Raw genomic sequence first — 22,900 nt, forward strand, 5'->3', positions numbered from 1 at the left:
CCCAAAGCAAACCTAAAAGCACCTGAAAGCTGTGATAAACTTTAACACATTGCCTTAGGAGAGACTAAAAGAGAAAATGTAGGATTCACAGAGATTCCTACACATTTCATCAACTTGCAACCATTAACCTGAACATGGTACTAAGATTTTTTTTATTATGATAAAACAAAACACAACAAATCTAAAAAAAAAATATGGCGGATGTATTCAACTTCCGATAGTATGGCACCCTTAAATAGAATCCAGGGCAACAATTTGCCACAACAACTTAAATTCAATTGGAAATCTGTGCTCAGATTAGAAAGAGATTAGATCACAGATGAACACTCAGTCTTTATGTGTTCAATACATTTTTAGAAACACAACCTAAAAGACTTTCTGCTGTAAATACAACCGAAGGAGGTTATTCTTCCAAGTACTCACAGACTTTTAAAATTGTATCCATTTTCTGTCACTTCACAGTTATGCACTGCTCAAATATCATTCCAATAAGATACTGTAATGTGATAAAATGTGACAAAGTTAATGTGGCATAAATACTGTAGAAAGCCACAGTCATAGTGGACTCACGCTGGTCTTTATTATTATTATACAGACATTAATTTGGGTCAATGAAAACAGAGAAATATGCAATTAATTGAATTGAAATAAGTAATAAACACAATAGTCATGACTCAAAGTTGCTCAGCTACAATTCAGCCAGGCCTTGGATGATAATATTGTTCTTCATAAAAATATGCTTGCACTTTGAAGCTTGTGAGCATTCATACATAACACTGACTGACAGATGGGTTATTTACCATCTGTCAGTCTAACAAGTTATTAAGCATGAACACAGCAAATCCTGCACTAATGACACCTGATTGTAAAATCGCTCTTAATAAAGAAGAAAATAATCCTCTTTCTTTTTTGTGTTTGCACAAATAAAAAAACAGCACCGGCATAAAGCTGAGATCACATCTAATTCAGTAAGCATTTAGGTCACCTACTGGACTTGTGCGTCTGCCATTAAGCCAGCGGGAACCCAAAGTGAAAACAAAGCCTCCCATTGTGGTTCATCCCTTTTTAAAGACAGTATGTGACTCAATCACATGTGAGCCAACTAATGAACAGACAGACAAATCTGTCCACTGCAATTTTTATATGTAAACATATAACATATATGTATCTGAACAACACCAACTTCACCCCTTACTCAAACTCACCACCATCAACAGGTCGTGATATGTAGTAAAGAGTCTTGTACATCCCTGTGTATTACGCCTCTCTGCCTAGCAGAATATTTTAATTTCAGCCGCATTAAAGATTTTTCCCTCTTCTGATCGTTAAAGTCTATTTATGATGATACCAATCAGACTTAAGTCCAGATTCAAAATCTTCCTTTTGTTTGATAATGATTTAGATCTTGGTTCTGCTGAGAGCAAGCTACGCTAATGTGTTTGTAGAATGGAATAAAAACCTTTAGTCATACTGTTTCTCCTGCAGTGTTGCAATGTGACAACACTGCAAATATTTCTTCTTGAGTTTTGTGGCGCACCAGAAATTAAATTGTTGGAGTCCTGAGTTGCATTGATTAGCACCACAAGAAGGTTGCTGACGTAAAAGTTTGCCGGAGTCTCTCTGTTCAGAGTTTCTATTCTCTGTCCATGGCTGGGTGGGTTTTCTGGTGCTCTACTTTCCCTCTGCAGTCCAAAGGCAAGCTTACGTAGGCCTGTGATGAGCTGACAATCTGACAAGCCTTGTCTCCTGCCCTTTGGCAGCATGGAGAGCATCCACCACCCCCATGTTCCCAACAAACGATAAAGGAAGAGACTGGAAAATTAAAAATCTTCTGCCCTTCAAACAAACCTGGCCTTATTTACTAGTATTTGTCATAAGAAAACTTTTTCCCAACCTGTAGGATTATAACAGAAAAAGAACCTGACAAAAAAACAAAACAACGAAAAACAAAACACTCTTTTTTCCCCAGTCTGTCAGGTCCGGAGTGACTGTGACTTCGGGACAGATTGGCAGTAAATCATCTGCATCTCACCGAGTCGTGACAGTTCAACGAGCTCACGTACGACTGACACAGACTCAACAGTTTGGTGTCGAAAGCCAATAAAAAATGTCAGGGGTACCTTCTTCCCCGCACACTCAAACAGAGGCCCGCTCAGAAAAAAAGTCCCAAAACAAACAAAATCTTCCCCCTGGCAGACCACGCCAAGCAGGCTGCATCCTGAAGGACATGTGAGGGAGCCTTAAAATCCCATTAGAGCTGCTGAAAATTCAAAGAAAAACATGCATAGCCTGCTCTCAGCCCCAAAATCTATTCCTGTCAGCACCGAGTAGATAGCCAGAGATGGGCTAAATTGAGACAGTCTATTTTGGTAGGAAGAGAGTGAGGAAAGGGGGGAAAAAAGCAGTGGAGCAAAGTGAAGGAGTGGGTGGGGTAGGGGTAGAGGATAAGACACGAAGAGGGAGCTGGAGAGATAGGCAGAGGTAGAGGATTGCCTTCAACTTGTTTCTTTTTTTTGTGTGTGTGTGTGGAGAGACACAGATCCTCCTCTAAATAGAACATGTTCGTTTCCCAAAGAAATTCCACAGCACACACTCATGTCCCTTAGAGAGCCAGCGAGCCGTGGAGACGCCAGATCTGTCCATGTGCATGGAGCAACACCAGCCTTTGTTGTTCGACCTCGTTAATCGATCGAGGAGGGCGCGAGAGGTCTCGCCATAATGGAACGACCGCGGCTCTCAGGGACACACGCACACACACTGAGCGTGCATGCAAAAACATCTCTGTGAGCGCATGCTTTCTGAGCCACCGGTCAAACTGAATGCATCAAATTCTTAAAGACCAGCCCAGTGGGAGCGGTTGGCGATGATTGGGGGCGGGTGGGTGATTAAACAAAAAAGCGTTGGCTGAAAAGAGCCGCAGGATGCAGACTTGTATCTTTTCACTTCGCTGCCAGGAAAAGAGCGGGCGCATGGGTATGGGAATTGCTGACATTTTGCTCTGTAACAGCCACAAATTCCATTGGAATTTTATGTGACAAAAAAGTAGCATGTTGTAAAATGGGATTAAAATGAACCGTTTTCTTTATAATTTTCATAAAAATGGAAAATGAGTTGTGCAGTTGGATTCAGTCCCTTTACTTGAATATCCTGAATAAAATCCGGTTCCATCTGTCAGTCTCCTGAACAAAAAATAGAGTCCATCACTATTCCCATCACAAGACTTTACTTTGTTGTGCTAATTTTATTTTTCTATTTTCCCTGATTTACCCAGTACTTTGCTTCAATAACTCAACTCCCTGCCTCCCCAGTTGTCTCTCATCTGGTCATTATCTCACCTTTCTGGCATTCCAGAAATTGGGCTCCTCGACACATCCTTGGTTTTTCACAGTTTGTGTCAAATTCTCCAGCCTCAGGATTCCCAGTTTTTCTGTGAGCTTTTGTGTGATTTTGTACTGTGAGTGACTTTTATGAAATTATAAACACACACCATATTTTCCGGACTATAAGTCGCTCTGGAGTATAAGTCACACCAGCCATAAAATGCATAATAAAGAAGAAAAATACATATATAAGTCGCACCGGAGTATAAGTCGCATTTTTGAGGGAAATGTATTTGATATAAATCCAACACCAAGAACAGCCATGTCATCTTGAAAGGTAATAAAAATAGAATAGAGGCAACAACAGGTTTAATAATTGCACAGTATGCTAACGTTACATGACACATGAACAACGAACTGAGAACGTGCCTGGTATGTTAACATGACATATTAAGAGTTATTCAGGTAACTATAGTATAAATAACATGCTAACAAGTTTCCCAAACCATCCGTGTCTCCCCAAGTCACTAAATCGAATGAAATCTTCGTCCTCGATGTCGCTTTTAAACAACTCTGCTAACTCCGAAGGTAGAATAACACAGGCCTAGAGGGCCCTCTTGCGGTCTAGTGTGAAAATAACATGTGATATGATATAATGATGTGTTAATTTCCACACTTATACATAAGTACAAGTCGCACCCCCGGCCAAACTACAACAAAAACTGCGACCTATAGTCTGGGAAATACAGTACTCGGTTTGGTGCACTGTATACTTATATGCCTCTTGGTTAGGTCATTCTTGTAAGAGACAAGAAACAAATTGTCCCTGTAGTGAAGGGGTGTCAAATTCCAGTCCTCAAGTGCCGGTGTCCTGCAACTTTTAGATGTGTCCCTTGTCCTTCACGTTTGAATGAAATGACTGAGGTGCCTCACTAGTTTGCAGTCAAGCTTTAGAGAGCTTTGCTAATGAGCCAATAGCAGAGCCAGTTTCCCTAAAACAGAGAAGTCTTAAAGTTGCAGGACTGGCGCTTGAGTCCACTGCCCGAATACAATAATCTAAGGTGTGAGAATTTGTGTCCATGCCTGTGTTGCTGTGAGTCAAGAAATATCCAGGTCTAACTTCTGCTAAACGTGTCTCTACTACAAAGTACTGACTCAGGCACTGTACACTTTCTAGATTTTAATTTGTCTAAAGTTTTAAAACTATTTATTCTTTCCTCCCGTTCTCCGATACATGTGCTACTTTGTCTTTCACATTCTGTCCCTGTGAGTTTTATTATCATATTATGTGAAAGTGAATACTTTAGCAATAAACTTCACTCGACAACACTGAACTCCTATGTTCTGTCACACTGCCGTCCTCTGTTGACGCCTGCCACTGTTTTCCCACATTGACTCGGAGTAAGAAGATTAACTGAGGGAGACGAAACCAGCGCAGCTCTGCCAGCCAACACACGATCTCTCTCCGTTCCACGACTTCCTCCCCAGTCTTTTCTCCCGCCTCCATCAAGCTCAATTTTCAGCCTCTTTAATTACACACAAAACTCCAGTCAATCTCGGTTAAAAAGCCGTGCTTCCAAAATGAAAAGAGAGGTGCTTCAACTGTATGTGAGAAAGAGATGAAGGAAAAGTTAGAAAGGTTAGTCGATATTCATCTATTGCAAAGCTAACTGCATTTGATTTGGCAAATAAGCTTAAATGAGCTTCAACAACCTTCATCGCTAACATGTGTGTGGACTCCGAGTACGTGAGAGGGGTCGTAAAGCTCCGGCAAAGAAATTCCTCCCACGTAGATGAAACCAGCGGCTGAACAAACAGCTACTGGAGCTTGGACTTTAATAAGAGGTGTTAAAAGCAGATGGCGAAACCTCAAATGGAGGACATGACTCAAACTTCACAGCCCATAAATGAAAATTTACATTCATTTTGATTCATGAATTTTTCTTTTTCATTTCTAACTCAAGTTGTTTGAAATTCCAACAGCAACTTTGATACCGATGCCTAAACTTATATTTGAGCATAAGAACTAGAATCAAAACAATAAATGCATGTTATAGGTCACATTGCTTTACCTTTTAATGTAAATTATTTCTACTATTTAGGAACAATGGAAAAAATGTAATTTTTTTTTGTTTTACATAAAAATATGTGATGTTTTTTTTTTTAATGTATATTAAATTTTACCTTCAGAATCTGATAGAGCCATACCTAAGTGTCAAGGTGTTAGTTCGGTCTGTGGATTTTCATCACCATAATTGATAATGCCAAATATAATTTTTTAAGATTTTATCCTCTATGTTTTTCCAAAGATTCATGGCAAAAGTTGTGCATTATTTTAATTGCAGCATGTGCAAAGATTCTCTTCCCTGCAGTCTGTAGATCTGTGTGTGTGTCTGCGAGTGTGTGCCTGTAAGTCAGCTGAGTTCAGCTTTGGGTGCATTACTATTTCATATGAGACCTAGTGGAAAAAACACCTTAATTGTTTTTTTAAATAAATAAAGCTCTTTAAAGTTTACAAAGACCTAAGGGAGTCAAAATATCGTGCTAAAAGTTAAGCCGTAATGAATGAAGATTTGGATGTCCTGTAAGTTTTGCTGCAAACTGCAACAGTGAAAGAGTTTAACCAAGGTTAAGTGAGAACTCTGTCTCCTACGTTTTCATTGAAGGTTACACTAATTAGCTGCTTGCTTGTTTTCATGTGTTGATCTGTCTGCTTGTGCAAAAGCCAAATGTTAAATGTCTGGATCCCATTTTTATCACGTTAAGATAAAAAGGATGCCTAAATAGGGCAACAAATATTCTCCTTTTGAAACTGAACTTTCTATTTGTCACTAATTCAGTCCTGCCGTATTTAGAATTTTAAACACTCACACTTGTTGATTTTACATATAAAATCCATACTTTAAATCACATCGACTGAGTCTTTAATACTTTTGGTCCCATTGTAATGATATTTGAATGTTTTTTTTTTTTTTTTTTATCTAAGTGTGTTGGGAAAAGTGTGCCTGGCTAATGTTCTGCTGAGAGTCGGCCAGATGTGAGGATCTTTCCCACTCTCATATTAAATCATTAAATATTAAACTGACACTTACAGACTACAGACCGAGTGAAGCAGGTGGGCCGACTCTCTTTAAAAATAACAAAACCCAACCGCCACCTCGCTTACACTCACTGTAGAAGATCAAATTTAAAAGCCAACAATGTAATTGGAACTTTTCTAGCTATTTTTATTTTGAAACAAATATAACCTAAAAGATCTGTTCAGGTTTCCCTTCTGTATATAGCTCCATCCATCTTTCTATAAGCTCAGGCAAGCTTCCTTATTCCTTCTAGGGGAAGTGAAAAAGCTTCTCCTCACAGCATTATGCTGCCACCACCATGCTTAACAGTGGAGATAATGGAGCCTAAGGACGTTGTAAAATTATCAGAAAAACATGTGCATAATTGTCTTTCCACTTTACAATTTTCACATAAAGTCTTCGGTGTTCGGTGGTAGAATACCACCGAACACTATTTGCAATGCTTCGTATGGCTGATTTTCTTTTAACGCAACTAAATCCAACATCCATCCCAGCCTTTTGAAAGGACACGTTATTAAAAATTAAACAGTGATCAAAGTAAGAAAAAGCCCTCATCCATAAATAAGCAGCTTTGATCACTGCCAGCAGAGATCATGTCAAACGCAAATGACAATTTAATAAACCAAAAGACTTTTTGCATTAACCGGATCACTTAAACTCATCACATGACATTGCTTCTTTCATCAGCGCAATCAAAACTGAATTGTTCTGCAACATGCATTGAGATTTAATGTGAAAAATACATATAAACATGTGGGATATCAATTCCATAAACAAATGTTAAAGAGGTGGATTTAGTCTCTCTCCATCTGAAGGTTTCAATTCGTATTCCTATACGTATAGCAGTCTTTAACGAACCAATTTAACTGAGAGAAAAAGAAAAAGAGAGGAGAAAATGTTGGATGTACTTAATGATTCATCAAGGCATAGCTGCCAATCACAAGGAATCCCACATATTTCTTTTCCGCTTGTTTATTCAGTCTGATCTGGGAGGCCTGTCATTTCTGAAGCATGTTAGCCGTGTGAGTCACACGTAAATTACAGAACCGTCCACGGCTTCCTGTTTAGCTTTTGGTTGAAAGAAATAACCTAATTATTGCTGTGATATCATAGGGCAAATAAAATGTTCATATGGCAAAAAAAAACAACAACAACAAAAAAACAAGATGGAGCCTTGAAATAAGACCAACTTAACTCATCTGAGTTGATGTTTGGGCAATAAAAATAAGCATCACTTAGTTTAATCAAAAGCAACAACAAAAAGCGACACACACTTTACACCCTCATCCAGAAAGGCTTGCAATCCACCTCACTCTTTTAGTCGTTTCCTTTTTGTAAAAAGGCCTCTTTGGATTGCTTTCAAGTGTTGTGATCTGTTGTTCGGCGGCCAGTGAATGCACCACTGCACTGCCTGTACAAATTGCATCTGACAGCACACGCTTTTTATTCTGTGTGATTACAGTTTTAATGTTAAAGGCGTCTCCCTCCTCCATCACACAGTCCTCCCCAAAGGACTTCAGATGAGGGAGAAAATCCCAGCGATGTTTGTTTTTAGCAGCCTTAATGACAACACGTGTTTTACCAAATGCCAGCTATAACCCAGGTATGTTCATACCAATCTATTATAATGCAAATGACTGTTTATTTTTTTAAAGGAAATATCAGGCAACGTCTATATCTTGAACAAAGCACTCTGACAACAAGTAATAAATGCATGGATTCAGCTTCAGGACTTCCTGTAAATATAAAGTTATTTTAAGAAGTTAGGAAGATAAAAAGTCATGACCTGCTGTGTGTGTTTGGTTCAAATAACATCACAAGATGTACAAAAATCAAGCTAAAGACGATCATTATTCTCCCTATTGTAGCCTAGAAATCATCAGAACCAAATTCTGGCATAAATATGTAAGTTTCCATCTGTTGCATTATCTGCTAAGACATTTACCAATGCCAGCTCATCATGTTGATTCCTGTACCTCTTGTGATGTCACCAAATACACACAATGTGGAATCAAGTCTTTTCTGAAGAACATTACTGAAAGCTTTATTCTGTGAAAACCTAAAACGGAAGTCATTTTTTCCTTTCTTAGCTGTGTTTTCTTCATGAGTGTATATTTTACTGTTGGAAAAATATCTAATATCTTCAAGATGAGCCCATCTTGGTTTCACAAGTCTTTGTAATCTGATCTAAGTGTTGACCTTACCCTGATTCTCCTCATGGCTGCTACGATCTCCATCCGACTGTTGGGCCTGGGCACGTCAAGACTCCCCACATACTGTGCCAAACACGTACACACACATGAAAAAAATGAATAAATAAAAATCAGTCATCCATGGCACTCCGCACTGCAAAATGACAGTTTGACAAAATCAACTATTTCCATGCAAAAATGCACAGATTGTTTGACGTGACCAAAGTTCTGCTAATAAAGGCGCATTTTTAATCTGCATATTTTTTTTCTTATCAACTGTCACTCAGACTAGTAAAATTGCAGTCACAGTAACAGAATAACACAGCACAATCCCTACAACTGATCTTCCTGCACACTGCTAGTCAGCTGGCAGAAAGAGGCCTGTAGCACATTTGGTCTTAATTACAGTGAAAAAACAAAAAAAAAAGTTGGTTCGCATCAAAAATAAACTTAGAAAGTTACGAGTGGTACGTCAGTTAAACAGCTGACAGCAAGCTGGCTACATGAGCAGATAACCTAACTACTTAACCAGATAATCAGTTTGTATTTGATTACTCCATTAGTGTTACTACATTAAGTGCACAATGTAGTATTTTGTGCAATAATATCCTTTATGGAGGGTTACTTCATTTATTTCTGTACTTCAGTATATTATGCAACAATAATAATTAATTTTACCAATGTGTAAAGGCCTCTAATTTTTCAAGCAGAAGAAAGACCTGTTGCTGTTTCTATGATAAATGGAAACATGTAAATTGTTTTGTGTATGTTTGTTTTTAATTGCCATATTTATTCTGAAAAACCATGGCGTTTTTGATCAAGTTACCATATCATGATATGCATAGTCCCAAATACTGTGATAGATTCTGAGGCTTATTTAATTATGGACATTTATAAAGTAAGTCTTTAAAAAATTACCTTTTTTGATGCACTAAAATATCTTTGGCAAAAAAAAAGAGAAAGAAAACATGGTATTTATGTTCTAAAGTGAGATGAAAAATTGTATTGTTGCTTTTGGCTGAAACGACAGCTTACAAATGTTGAAAAATGGAACCAGTGGAAAGAATTGCAGTCAGTAGTACATCTCTATTAGCAACCATTCTCTGTATACAACACATACTAATCATTCAAGTGTCAGCATCTGCAGCAGAGTGTGCCTTCAAAAGAGATCAATGTGTGTAAGACGCTGCAAAACAATGACTTTTCATGCAACTTGTCAAATATGTATGGTTCTGTTTCAAAGATGAGTTTAGTGTGGTGCAGATGACACAGCCTTCCCTTATTAGTAAGCTCTTTGCGGCTTGCATATATTTGAATTCATGAGCGGCCCTGGGGAGCATGCTGCCTTTGATGTTGCTCTTATTTTGATTGCTGTAAACGGTCTGGGAGCAGAAAGTTTGTACCACTGACTTGGTAAAAAATAAGTCTTTGGCTGTTTAATATTTAGAGATTCACTGTGTGCACTCATTCAGTTTTATTCATTCATAATCCTGGAGTCAATTTATTAACTGAGATGTTTTTCTTTCATCAAAAAAAAAAAAAATGCGATGCTTATCACATGCACTTCCTGTTGGAGGATGGTTCTGACGCACTCCTCCATTCAGCTTTGGTGCATTGATTTTACTTTTAGTCGCTAATAATCTGTAAAAGTCTGGATTTTACACATGTACATTACATCAGAAAAATGTACATAAGCTTCACAGTTTACTTTTTAGACCTTGTACATCCTAACTTTTAGTTTTCTGGCACAGTCTGTTTTTGTTGTTGTTTCGTCATCCACTGAAGAAAAAAATGTTCCAAAATCTGCATGGGCTCAAAGCTACATCTGATGTGACCGTAGGGTATGTTTGCCTTTTTGACATCATAGTTTTCAAATAGTTTTTGTTTTGGTTATCTACTTTAAAATCTAACAAATTACAACACTTGTCAGTGAAAAGGGCTTATGAGTTATTTTGAGAAGTTTAGTTTTATAAATGTAAATAATGTTGTGAAAATATTTTGTATTGAAAAAAAAAGAAAAGTACAAATTCAGAGCTTCCCAAAAGCATGCGGGCAAAACCATGCTCAAATCCAGATGTAAAACTAAGAATTTAAGAATATCAGTTTTCTATTACTTTTGCACTTAAAGAACAGAACATATTTCTTATAAGCCAAAAATAACCAAATAAATAAATGTTCTCTTTTTTTATAGAAATAATAAGTAAAAATATATACTATATTAAGAAAATGAAAATCAGTGTTACTGTTATGGACTTCAGTCACAGGGAGCTTTACTGTTGAACAGGAAACAGCAATTTGTTAAAAACTGTTAAAACAAGGGAGTGGCACAGGGTCAAAGTTCAACAACAGCACATGCATGCTTTAATCTTTTCAACTTTCCTGGTATATAACTTGCCTGAATATATATATATATATATATATATATATATATATATATATATATATATATATATATATATATATATATATATATATATATATATATATATATATATATATATATATATATATATAAAGGTATGAATTGCTTTTGGATGAATAAAGACATTTCCATTAGTAATACAATAAAAATAGATGTTAAAAAGAACCAAACCAAAAATATTTTCATCCTGTCTATCGGTCTGAGATAAGTTGAGTATAAGAAAAACTTTTAACAAAGGATAAATGTAAAGTATCTTTCATGAAAAAAAAAACAACAAAAAAGCTGAATTTCCATGTGTATCTTGAAATTTGCATCCATAAGAGAAATTGTTTTATGCAAGGCTAGGCACCATCCCTGCCTCTTGCCCGGGGCTCACATCAACTTAAATTTGGCCCTGGTGCCAGTTTGTTAGTTGTTTTCCAATTTAGGACTCATAATTGAACGAGTTTGGGGAATGTTGCCAATGGATCAGCTGTTGTTTTGAGATTCCAAAGATAAATCCAATCAGAGGAACGTTCCTGGGATAAACCTGGAATAAATGTGGGAGCAGCTGCTGCCATGAGTTTCAACTTCATAATGGATCCCAGCTGCTCCGTCCAGTACACCTGCCACCGCCACATGGTTGGGGAGGGGAGGCTGGGGGGAACCAGACTGCCTAGAAATAACGAAATTGACCAGGTTATTTCACCTTGGCTTGGAAGTAAATCCCATGCTGGTAAGCCACCTCGTTGTGCAGCGGCAGCCGCGAGTCCGCCACATCGTCCACCAGGTTGTACCTGTTCCTCATGGGCATCCCGGGCTCCCTTTCCTCTTGCACAGTAAATAAAAAAATAAATAAATAAATCACTGAACAGAAGCTTAGCGGATCGATCCAGAAAACGCTACAACAAGCCGGGTGCGCACGGCTGCGTGAGGCACTGCTGCGCGGTGGGAGCGCGGTCCATGGCCGCTGCCCGGGGCTCCAACCCGTCCCGACCTCAGGAAGGACAAGACTGCGCGGCTCTTTTTCTCACACACAAAAACAAAAGCAAAAAAAAAAAAAACACACAGAGGGTGTCCCCTGCACGTTCAACCTGCCAATAGGGCAAAAATAAATAAATAAATTTTAAAAAAGCAGGCAGTGTGTGCGTGTGTGCTTTCCCAGGGGAAATCCTCTCTCTCCTCAGGTAATGAATCCCGCTTTCCCTCTGAGTCCTGTTTGCATTCCCGTCCAGTTGGTCGGGTTCAGCACTGTTCTGCAGACGATCAGAGAGCGTCCACCCCCCTGCGCACCCCGGTCCCGCTCCTTCCCTCCCTCCGCAAAGCACAAAGCGACTCCCTCATTGGAGCGAAGTTCCCAGGCATGATGCAACCGGGAGCCGGGAGGACAGCCAGCAAACAAAGTGAGCCCTCCCCTCAGGAGCTAGACGGGAAAGAAAAGGATACAATCATTTCGATGATTTCACTGTGGGAGGGCAAATTCTCCACATATGAGACGAAAATGAGTAAAATAAGTCCGGGAGGTTACAGAGCCTTGCAAAATGCACCTCAGCTACAAACAGAAATCAGATTTTTTTATTTTTTTTTTTAGACAGATCAATGTAAAGGGAACATTATATTCAACTTTGAGGTTAAAAAAAAGAGAGAGATCTGTGTTGCTTTATCCACTTCCTTTACTCTGATACCCTTTTCAATCAAAGTACAAAAAACAGCCTGCAGAGTAACACAGCAGACAGGTCAAGGTTAAAGTTGTGGAGGTTTAAACCATCACATATTTAGTAATCTGTTAAAAATGACAAGCCTAGAGGGGAAAATGCCTCAGTAAGAGGCCAGAAAAGAGCAGCAGTAATGAGAAAAACTATCCAGAGGCCAAGGACCCCTCTGCAGGAGCTTTAGAGGTCAACAGCTCAGGTGGGAATCAATTGACACACCAACTATTGGTGGGAAGTAAAAACAAAAAGTATTTATGAGTAAGAGGTAACAGGAAAGTTATTAAAGCTAAGCAGTGAGACGTTCTTTTTGAAGTTTGACAGAAGACAAATGACTGATCAAAGTTGAACTTTTTTTGAGCACAACATCAGTGAAGCACGGCAGTGGCAGAATCATGCTGCGACATCAGCTTCCTTGACCAGAAGATGATGAAGCTGAATAGCGGAAAATCCTGGAAGAAAACCTATTGTGGGCTGAAAACAGAGGGCACAACAGAGGATTAGCTCAGATAGAATAGCCTAGTCAAAGTCCAGTGCATCCGTTTTTTGGATTTAAATGTTTTTTTTTTATTTTTTATTTTAGATATGTGCTGTAATCTAGCCATTACTGGTTTTCTTTCATGTCTGGGTTCAGTGAGCTTGTTGCCTTAAACACAGGATCATAATGTGACGTCCAGCTCAATAAGTTGGTAGTTGAAAATTTAAGTGAGAATCATTTTCTACATGCATACTGCCCTTATTTATTTATTGTTTTGTTTTTCCAATGAAGTATGCCTGTCTTCCCTCAATTAAATAAAACAAACAAACAAACAAACAAAAACTCTTCGTTTCCTCGTTCTCATATCCTGAGATTTCTGATAAAACCATTACAATTCTCACAAACATCGAAGATATTGTTTTAATCTTTTGCTTTCTTTCTGAAGAACCCCCAAATAGCCACTTGACAGAGACTGGTACCAGTGTACCAATAACACATAAGCTTAATTTTAAAGTGGAAGTGCTGTTTGACACTTCCCTTTCTCACGGTAAAGTTGCGAAATGGTAGAAATGCTGTTGATATTTGCTCTGCTTTTGCTGATGGACTCTGTCGTGTCCCACCCAAAGATCTGCAAAGATCTTAAAACACCAATTGACAAAACATGATTATCCCCTCTTTGTTACTGCAAAAGAAAGATCTTTACTCTTTTAGCCTATGATCAAAGTTAACTTACAGCGCCCTCTGTTGGTTTCAAAGCTGACTACAATCAAAATATAGTTTGTGTTTTTGAAAACCCTTCCCATCTGAAGGCCTGGCTTGAAGTAGATCTAGATTTGGGAAACAGAAGAAATGTTCTGTTGATAAATCATATTAAGATCTGCTCATCATGGTAGTTTTAAAATCTGTCCAGTTTTGAAAAACTTGATATAAATCTGGATTGCTGTTTCTTTGTGTCAGAGCGAATTTCAAAAATAATCAATAAGACAACATGGCTATACATTGTTGGAGATTTGAGTAGCTTTTCTTCTAAACTTATATAAATTAGTCCTGAGGACTTTGTGGTCCACCTAAACAGAAGCATTTCTACTTGGATTCCTGCAGATCTCTAGATGTTTTTATTGGCACTGTTTTGTGTTTGTTCAAATTTAAAGCCTGGATACTTCAAAAAGTATCTATTAGCTGCAAACTGGAAAAGAGAAGAATAATGAAGGGTAGATATGCTGTAGTAAACTTGCGACCTACTTCAGAACTTTAATAGCCCACTTCAGCGGGTGGGAAATACAAAGATGTTTTAAGATTTTAATTTCCATAATTTAATTCCCTTTACTTACATATCGGCCTTTTTATCTGGGGCATAAAGATAAATTACCAGAGCATAACAACACGAGTTATCTTGATTTGAGACTACATTACAACTTTGTGCAGCTGGCAGGAATAGCAAAGCGATACACAAGTGTACAGAAGTACAATGTGAAGAGTCTGGATTCTGTTTTGAAGAGCAAACATTGTATTATCATTTGTAGAAAGATGATAAAGATATATTTTTTTTTTCACAAAAAAAAGCAACAAAAACATTTCAGTTATGTAATATGTCACTGAGTTTTATTCAGAGATTTTATGGGTCTTAGAGCAAAACTTGAAGGGTTGTGCATCATCACCATCCCAAAAGTGTCTTTTCATGGAAAGAATACCCTTCATATTCTATGAGTTGCAGTCATGAGGCGTAATTTATGTCGATGTCATGTTACCAGAGGCTTTGTCCTTTCATAATACATTAGATTGTGCACTGAAATGATGCCGCTGCTCTTCTCTAACAGTGAGTCATACATCACTGCAATTACGGTAATGTCTTTTGAGGACTATTATGGTCAGGACCACCTATTAGTTGCATAGGATAGAGGTTCTGGTAACACTAGGTCCTGTGGTCCTGATGTAACACTAGACCTAAAATTGATCTGATTACATTGATTCTCTTTAAAGTGGAGATTATAAAAAAAAAAAAAAAAAAAGAAAATCTAAATAAAAGTCTAGTTTCTTCCAAGAATGTAGAACATATCTTGGGTTTTGATGATATCCTCTAGGCTGCCAACAAATGCATTGTTGTTTTAAGTCTTACACATAAGCTTAAAGGTCTGGTTTCTGTAAGAGACACTGATTTCTTTTAAATTAATAAATACATTTGGAAGCACTATAGTAGTGTGGCTATTCCGTGGAAAATCACATTACACTAACAAAACTACTAACACATGGACTGCATATGATTAGTGTACAGTCTCCATTTAGGAAGTCATCAGTAATATTGTCACTTTCTAGTAAAATCCTGTAACTTCGAAATAGCACCAAGTTTTCATATTACATCCACATTTTCACAAATTCAGACAATAACGGATTTTATCAGGGTCACGTAAAGAACTTTGTCAAGCAAAATCGCAAAAACATAATCTTAAGCACAAACCTTTTGTTCAACCCCTTTTACTAAATTCAGGGATGTCCAAAACTAGTTGGGTTCAGAAATCAGTCTGATCAATTCTAGCAATCAATCTTCCGAGGCTAAATCTGGTTTTGTGTGATTCCATTTTAAACCATAAAACCTTGGTGAAAAACTTCACGCAAAAAACACACACAAAAAACAGCGCTGGTAGTAGCAAGTTTATTTCACCAAATTCAGAATCAGACTTCACATCACAACACACAATGACTGTACACGTACCTCTTACAGCTAAAATGGCATTAAACACCCGCCGGCAACAGATGAATCAAGCGGGCGAATTGCTTGAACTAAATAAAGACAATAAATCAAAAGTGTGTAGACAAGGAGGATAAACAGTGATGTTCCTTAAATATTCACCAACACCGGAGATTGCTAAAGTGTTTCAACCGGCTTAAGTTGTTTCAAAGTCGTGCAGCTGGCGCTGTTTCTGTATGATACCTGAGAGCTGTCCCTGGTGGTCCATTAAATAAAACCTGATCAGAAACTGACAGAATAGAGACTTTTAGACAGCAAAGGCTGTAAGAGACACATGCAAGCAGCATTCGTTTTTCTGGGGCAAGGCAATAAAAACAGTTAAATCGTACAATCTCCATCTTGCTTTAATATGATGATGAAGGTAAACCATCACTCTGCCTAATGAGAGAATACACACCAAAACAGTCCCTGAAGAAAGTCACTTCCCTCCATTAATAATAACCTAATTCATTTAAAGAAACAAAGGGGGAAAAAAAAACAACTTAAAATGTTTTACAAATGAGCACACATCCCTGCTCACTATTGGCTACACAGGCTGAGCTACACTAAATCAGCTCATCCTGGGATACAAAAAAGAAAAGGACACAAGGTCTAACACAAAAATAATAAACCTCAGGTGTGGAAATCTTTGGATAAACCAGATACATTCAATCCCTTTTGCTTTTGTTCATAAATGCCCACAAGCCACACTTCAGAAGTTTTTGTGTGCCATTTTATTATACTACAACACCTCTTCCTATTATGAGCTCCAGGTTTGGCTGAAATAGGGTTAAAAACTCTGGAGATTAAGAGTCTGAAACTTTTAACAAGAATTGATCATAGCCCATAAAGTCAAAACTGTTCAAACAGTGACAGGAATGCAAGATTTCTCATTTGATCAAACAACAAAATTCAAACACAAGTTGTGACAAAAGACAGTGAAAAGGTTAAGGAAACACTTTAGGTGTTAGTGATCTCCATATTTACTTTCACCCCGGATAAATATGCATTGAAAGCTTTGAAATAGATTTTAATTTTTGAAGCAGCATAACCTCACACCGGAAACTGTCCTGAAGTTCTCAAACACATTGAATCAACATTTCTAAGTTCATCCACTGCCAATCCTCCAAATGTATGTTTGGTGGGAACATAAAATTTGCTCAACACAACCTCAGTTTTTTTTTTTAAACATTGCAATTATTCTTCTCGCTGTAGATTTTATCCAAATTTAGAAAAGAAACCCACCTGCCTGACTTGAGCAGTATATTTTCATGTTTGCCCCCATTTGGACATTTTTCTGTAGGAGGCTATTGTGGTGCGGTAAAAAATTGCATTCACTTTCGGGCTTTTTAAACATCGTTGCCTTCACTATATCTGGTGTGATTGGGTCCTATAATATCAGTTTTAAATAAAAACTGGCACAACAACAAAAATAAGGAATAAACTAAATGCAGACACCATCATGATTTATGAAATTGCACTGCTTTACTGCTCTTTTATTTAAAATTTGCCCTTTTCTTTTTTTACAGAAAGCATCAAACATTTGAACGTCCATATAGTGGGGCAGACCTGTGGGTTGTTTTTGATATACACTCAAACTTTATAACAGAAGCATTTCTGCATGTGTACAATTTTTTCTTTATTCTTCAGACTTTATCATTCTTCATATTATATTCCCAGTAAGACTCAGTAGTTTCAAACAACATAATTTCATTTTCCTTAAAATGCAGCCACACATTTCTGTAGTTATGAGTGGCCTTTTCATGCAGACCAGAAAATTTTAACCTCCGCACCACGATTCTGGCTAGCTTGGCTTTTCGCTCCAAGTCAGGTGGAGGTTTCATGTAAAAATATATATTTTGCAGTCAAATTTGTTTGCTACAGCTGGTGGGTCTCTATCGGTCTTATTGTCATTATTAAATGAGAAAAATGTCAAATCTTTTGCTGGTGAGCTTCCGCCCCGCACTGCATTGCTAATAAAAATGCCCAACTGCATGTCTCTACATTGCCTGAATAAGCTGAGCTGAATTATGTTTCTATCACAATCATTTCACGTGTAATTTACTGGAAGGCTTTGGGGGAAAAAGTTTTTGTAAAGTAAATGTTGGCTCAAAAACAACAACAACAAAAAAAAAACAGTCAAAAACTAAAATCTAAAGGAAGAATTTAAAGCACAACCTCAAAAACATTGAGCCATGGTGATAAATTCTATCGTTTGGATTGGAGGTAAATAAATAAATTCAACATTTGTTGACCGTATTGGTTCAAAACAAAAGAAATGCACCAAACACCAAAGCAGTTAAATAAACAACTATGTAGTGTTGGAAAGAAGAGCAAGACAAAAGGTAGGATGAATGTGGAGGTCCAAGTATAAAAACTGCAAAACAAGACGAGGCGAGGAGGAGAAGAAGATGCCTCACTCCGGAGCTCCATTTACTGTCCCTGCCGACCGCTCTTCGTCTCCCTGCTTCTGGTGCTGTAGTCTGGCGTAAGTCACAGCGTCTCCCCTAAGATGGCAGGGAAAAACAAAGAAGAAGGAAACAAGAGAGGAAACGGGATGCAAAGGAAGGGTGGTAATGAAAATAAGTGGAAATAAAGAAAAAGCAAGTGTACGAGAATCAGAATTAGAAGGGATTAGTACAAAACTCACTCAGTTTAAACCTATTTGCGTCAATAAAAGGGAAGGTCATTAGGGTGGCATTGTGTTAACTGATTAAAATGTTGTGAACTGCATTCAATGTGAGAACCTGTTATAATGCGAGTCGTTGGGAAATAAAAAAAAGACATGTTTAAATACAAAGGTGTAATGTGTTGCATGCTTTTAACCTATAGAAGCCATCTCACTTTTTGCCTAAAGATGCAAGGCCATAAAGAACTCCTGTGGCAAAGGCGATGGCGTTTCCAAACAGCGTTGTAATGGAGAAGCTCAGGAACACGGGAAACAGGGCCATCCTGAGGAGAAGCGACCAAAAAGGACATTAAACGAAAGACAAACGTTCAGAACATGCAGAATTGTTGAAAAACAGCACTTTGGTACATAAGTATTTATGCTTAAAAGTCCAGATTTCTCGGATGCCAGCCGTTTTGACAATGGATGCTTGTTCTTACCCACAGTAGAAGAGGGCTTTCTGCCAGGGCTTGAGTTTGTCTGCGCGGGCTGCGATCGCATTTGCAAACTCTATGAACTGGCAGCAGAATGGGACTTCACAAAGGAATAGCACAAAGGCATTCAACCTTGAGACGAGAGGGCGGGGCCACAAGCACAGCAGAACAGGGAATTATTGGCAGCAGCGTGTCAATCTCAGAAACACAAATCAATGAGAAAATAACATAAGCAGTCCAAAAAAAATTCTTTAACATATTAATTTATCATTAATATTTATATTAATGATGAATATGCCTCGCAAAACAGAGGGTGTGAACAAACTTACAAGTGACTCTGTTTGGGTGTGTTTGTTGGAAGGCTTTTCAGACAGACATAACTTCCTGTTTTGTTGTGGTCTTAATGCTTAATATTTGATGTACTATTCTAAATGTGAGCCCTGAAATTAGAGGTTTGACTCTCAATACACATGAGATTGTACAATAAAAACCATTCTATTCCATTAATGCTTCTCAATATTTATGTTTTCACAATAAATCCCAGTTAGAGTTAGGTCTGGTCTTTGACTAGGCCACCTTAACATATAGAACACACTTTCATCTAGAGCAGTGGTTCTCGATCCGAGTCGTCAGGGCCCACTGTCCTTCATGTTTCTGATGTGTATCTGTTCCTGCAAAAGTGGTTTAAGTAATTGCATTACCTCCTGCAGAAGCATGCTAATCAGCTATTTTTTTGTAAATCAGGTGTGCTCTCACCTAATATAAGCAGTGGATCAACCAGCACTGATTAAAGATTCCACTGAATCTCTGGCTGAAGGTTTATTGACGTTGTCCAGCTGGAAGGTGAACTTTCACCCCAGTCTGTAACAGTTTTGAGTATTGGCCATACTTGCTAGCAATGCTTAGAATGAGTAAATATGTGCATGAAACAGATTTATTATAAAATTTAACCTCCTCTGTATTATTTGGTTGGGTTAATGTTTAGAAAAAAAAAAAAAAAACAATGTGATTTTCATTTTGTGATTTTCATTTTGTGCTCAGCAAAACAAAATGAAAAAGAAAAACAAAATCACATTCAGGTGAGAATTTCCAAATACAACTTTAGAAACTTACACCATCCACACTCCAGCAGCGATGTTTAAAGGGTTCACGGTGACGCAGTTCCACACTCCCGAGACAGCGCAGGCTGTTTTTTTGTGGTAAAGCAGATGGCAGGTCAGACGCAAAACATTACGGCGCACCACAAGACATTAATCTGTACAGTAAACTCCTCAGAGGAGAGGGGATCGCTAAATGAGGCTATGAAAGAAATCGACGTCAGCCACTTTTGAGTTTAATAAAAACAAGACAAGTACTGCAGACAGCAAGATGTCTCTTGAAATCAGCACATTTACACTCCAAACACACCTGGAACACACCGACATCATACATCATATGGGAACGTTTTATCACAACTTTCGCTTCAAATAACTATAACAATAAAAAAAATAATTACAACTGTTTTCGAGGCTAAATATGTTTGTATCTTATGAGTAAGACTAACCACTTCATGACAAGAATGACTAATTTTTACTAACAGCTTTTTAAGCTTTTCTTATTCTTAGCTTTAATAGCAGGATGCAGGAGTGGTTAATCTAAACAAAATCTGACAAAACATGACATGCATAAACATCAGAAATGAATACGTGTTATAATATAAGCTGACTTTAAGCAATTATGTTGAATAAAAAAAACTCTGAGATAAGTGAAACACGAGTGTTGTGTACATATGTTCTAGGAAAGTTGTGAAAAAAACTCAGAAACATGATCAGAGTGGAATTAGAGGGAGAGGGTGAGAACTGGCATAATCTCACATTGCAGAGGCGTGAGAGATACAGCAAATAAGAGCAGAAAAAAAATAATGAGATTGTGTATTAAACTCCTCTGGTATTCAATTACTGCACTGCAAAAATGATAGAAGAGAAACTTCTAAATAAGGATAAGGCTTGAGATCAATCACGATTCAACAGTTAGAAGGAAAAAGTCACTGCAAACCAAGAAACATGTAAGTATTCTAGTGTAGCCTCGTGTCTCCGTCCGTTTTGGGGTGGAAATCTGAAAAATGATTCATGGCTTAGTTTCAAACGTGACGTCTGTGATGACAGAAAATTAAAGCATATCAATGGTCATAAATGCTGCCATTGATATGTTTTTTTCAACTGGAATTAAACAATCCAAACCCATATCACTGAATATAACAATACAGTCATATGGATACAGAATAACTGTATGAGACTGAATCTGAATTGAAGTATTTGAAAAATGTTAAGTGATTTGAACTGAATCTGGACCAAATTGGAATCTATACATATATGGATCTGAAATTGACGTGTTTGCCTTGAGGTGACGTTTGTTGTGAATTGGCATAATATAAAACGACTTGAACTAAATGTAACTGAAGATTTTCACCCTATTAAAAACAAACATTATGCACATCTTAATATTGAAGACATTTTAATTTACTTGGAAAAGAAATGAGCCCACCTGCCACCTATCTTTTGCATTTTCACCATCCACTTTTTTGAAAAGAACTGCTTCAGCACCAAACCTCACAGAGTCTCGAACACTGGAAAAAAGACCATTGCTCCCTTCCACTGTCCATCCCTCTTAATAATACAGAAGTCATTGAATATGCAGTGGTTCATTTGATCCAGGGACTGTGACTCTGGTGTCACTGGGGAGGAGACAGGGAGGGGACGGAGGGCTGCAGTACTGCTGGAAAACTGCAAAGGCAGCACAAAATCTGTCTCATGCCGAGATGGATTGTGCTTTTCCTGAAGGGAATATTCAGCTAATTAGATTTTGTGTCGCTCTTCTTCAAGAGTATTAAGGCAGGGGTGAAGGGGGGAAAGCAAACAAAACAGGCGGCGCCCTACTGCAGTGAGGGGACAATGAACAAGCAGCAGGGACAAAAGACCCTGTCCCAACACAGCCAGGAGTAAATACACAAAACAAATTAAATATACCAATCATAAGGACAAGAATAAACTTGTTACAGTCTGGCAAATAATAAAATTATACGTAAAATGTATAAACTTGAAGACAATAGAAGCTACTTACATATTCCTCCCAAAACCCCTGCGATTTTGCAGAGCCATCTGTACCACCAGGTCATGCCATCATCCTCCGGAGCGGCTTTGCTGGGCGCTGCTGTCTCTTCAGAGCTCATTGTGTTTCTGTTTTTTTCCTGCTACGGCTTTCAAAACACCTTCTGGCAGATTTCACAGCCTGAAACCACCCAATAATATCCAAGTTAAGTTCGCTCCAGGCAACAAAACCAGCTGCCGACTAGCCTAACACGCTACTGCGCTCCAGGTCGGTGAAACCAGATGCAATTCAAACTTTCTGATCTTTATATAAATACAGATATTTTCCTTTTTGTGTGCTGGTGTCGGCTGCCTTCGCCCACGGTTCTGTCCCCGTCACTCCGAGCCAGCTAAGCCTGGGCTAGCTGATGGTCACAAGCGGTAGCATCGCCACCAGCAGCCGCTAGGAGCGGATGTCACCGACGCGTGTGTCCTGGAACTTCCGAGCCGCCTTGTAAATTAATAACACATCCAATGCAAACACCTTATTACATCGGATAAGAGTTGATTTAACGGGTTTTGATTAAATAAAAGCAGCTTCGTCTTGTTGCTCACGGTGGGAGCTCTGCCAGCGTCAGCTGTGCGTGGTGGGAGGGGCTTAAACTGCGTCATCCTTTGTTTACAGTCAGCAGAGCTATCTGTATGTTTAGCTTTAATAGGTTTATGCTTCCTTAATGTATTCAAACCACAAAAGTAGTGGTAGTCATAGTATTATCGCGGTCAAAACGTATTATTGAAATTAATTTCAAAGAGTACTAAAGAGTGATA

The 22,900-nt window shown here is 38.1% G+C and overlaps 2 protein-coding genes across 4 annotated transcripts in view; both read right to left on the bottom strand.

The window, feature by feature from the left end:
* Nucleotides 1-12,051, bottom strand: part of si:dkey-34e4.1 (carboxyl-terminal PDZ ligand of neuronal nitric oxide synthase protein) — a 51,858-nt gene extending 39,807 nt beyond the window's left edge. For both annotated transcript variants that reach the window (XM_055052623.1, XM_055052622.1), the window contains exons 1-2: nt 11,703-12,051; nt 8,605-8,676 (exon numbers count right to left, since the gene is read on the bottom strand). In XM_055052623.1, coding sequence (XP_054908598.1) covers nt 8,605-8,676; nt 11,703-11,807 — 177 coding nt within the window. In that variant the 5' untranslated portion in view covers nt 11,808-12,051. The remainder of the gene's footprint in view (nt 1-8,604; nt 8,677-11,702) is intronic.
* Nucleotides 12,052-15,815: 3,764 nt separating this feature from the next.
* Nucleotides 15,816-22,734, bottom strand: cacfd1 (calcium channel flower domain containing 1). 2 transcript variants are annotated; one of them, XM_055052602.1, is made up of 5 exons: nt 22,107-22,734; nt 20,121-20,193; nt 19,014-19,139; nt 18,750-18,857; nt 15,816-18,412 (listed from the first exon to the last, which is right to left on the bottom strand). In XM_055052602.1, the coding sequence occupies exons 1-5, from the start codon at nt 22,213-22,215 to the stop codon at nt 18,322-18,324; spliced, it is 507 nt and encodes a 168-aa protein (XP_054908577.1). In that variant the 5' UTR covers nt 22,216-22,734; the 3' UTR covers nt 15,816-18,321. The 2 variants fall into 2 exon arrangements, with proteins under 2 accessions (XP_054908577.1, XP_054908578.1); XM_055052603.1 differs by having other exon boundaries at nt 15,816-18,652.
* Nucleotides 22,735-22,900: the final 166 nt, after the last annotated feature.

The sequence above is a fragment of the Poeciliopsis prolifica genome, unplaced genomic scaffold (assembly GCF_027474105.1).
Source record: "Poeciliopsis prolifica strain line A6 unplaced genomic scaffold, Auburn_PproV2 SCAFFOLD035, whole genome shotgun sequence".
Classification (NCBI taxonomy): domain Eukaryota; kingdom Metazoa; phylum Chordata; class Actinopteri; order Cyprinodontiformes; family Poeciliidae; genus Poeciliopsis; species Poeciliopsis prolifica.

Coding starts and splice junctions, on each gene's coding strand:
- cacfd1 (XM_055052602.1), bottom strand. CDS start 22,215: ATGAGCTCTGAAGAGACAGCAGCGCCCAGCAAAGCCGCTCCGGAGGAT. Junction 19,140..20,120: donor GCTGCTGGAGTGTGGATGGT/GTAAGTTTCTAA, acceptor TCTCGTCTCAAG/GTTGAATGCCTTTGTGCTAT. Junction 18,413..18,749: donor CTTGCATCTTTAGGCAAAAA/GTGAGATGGCTT, acceptor CTGCCATCTTAG/GGGAGACGCTGTGACTTACG.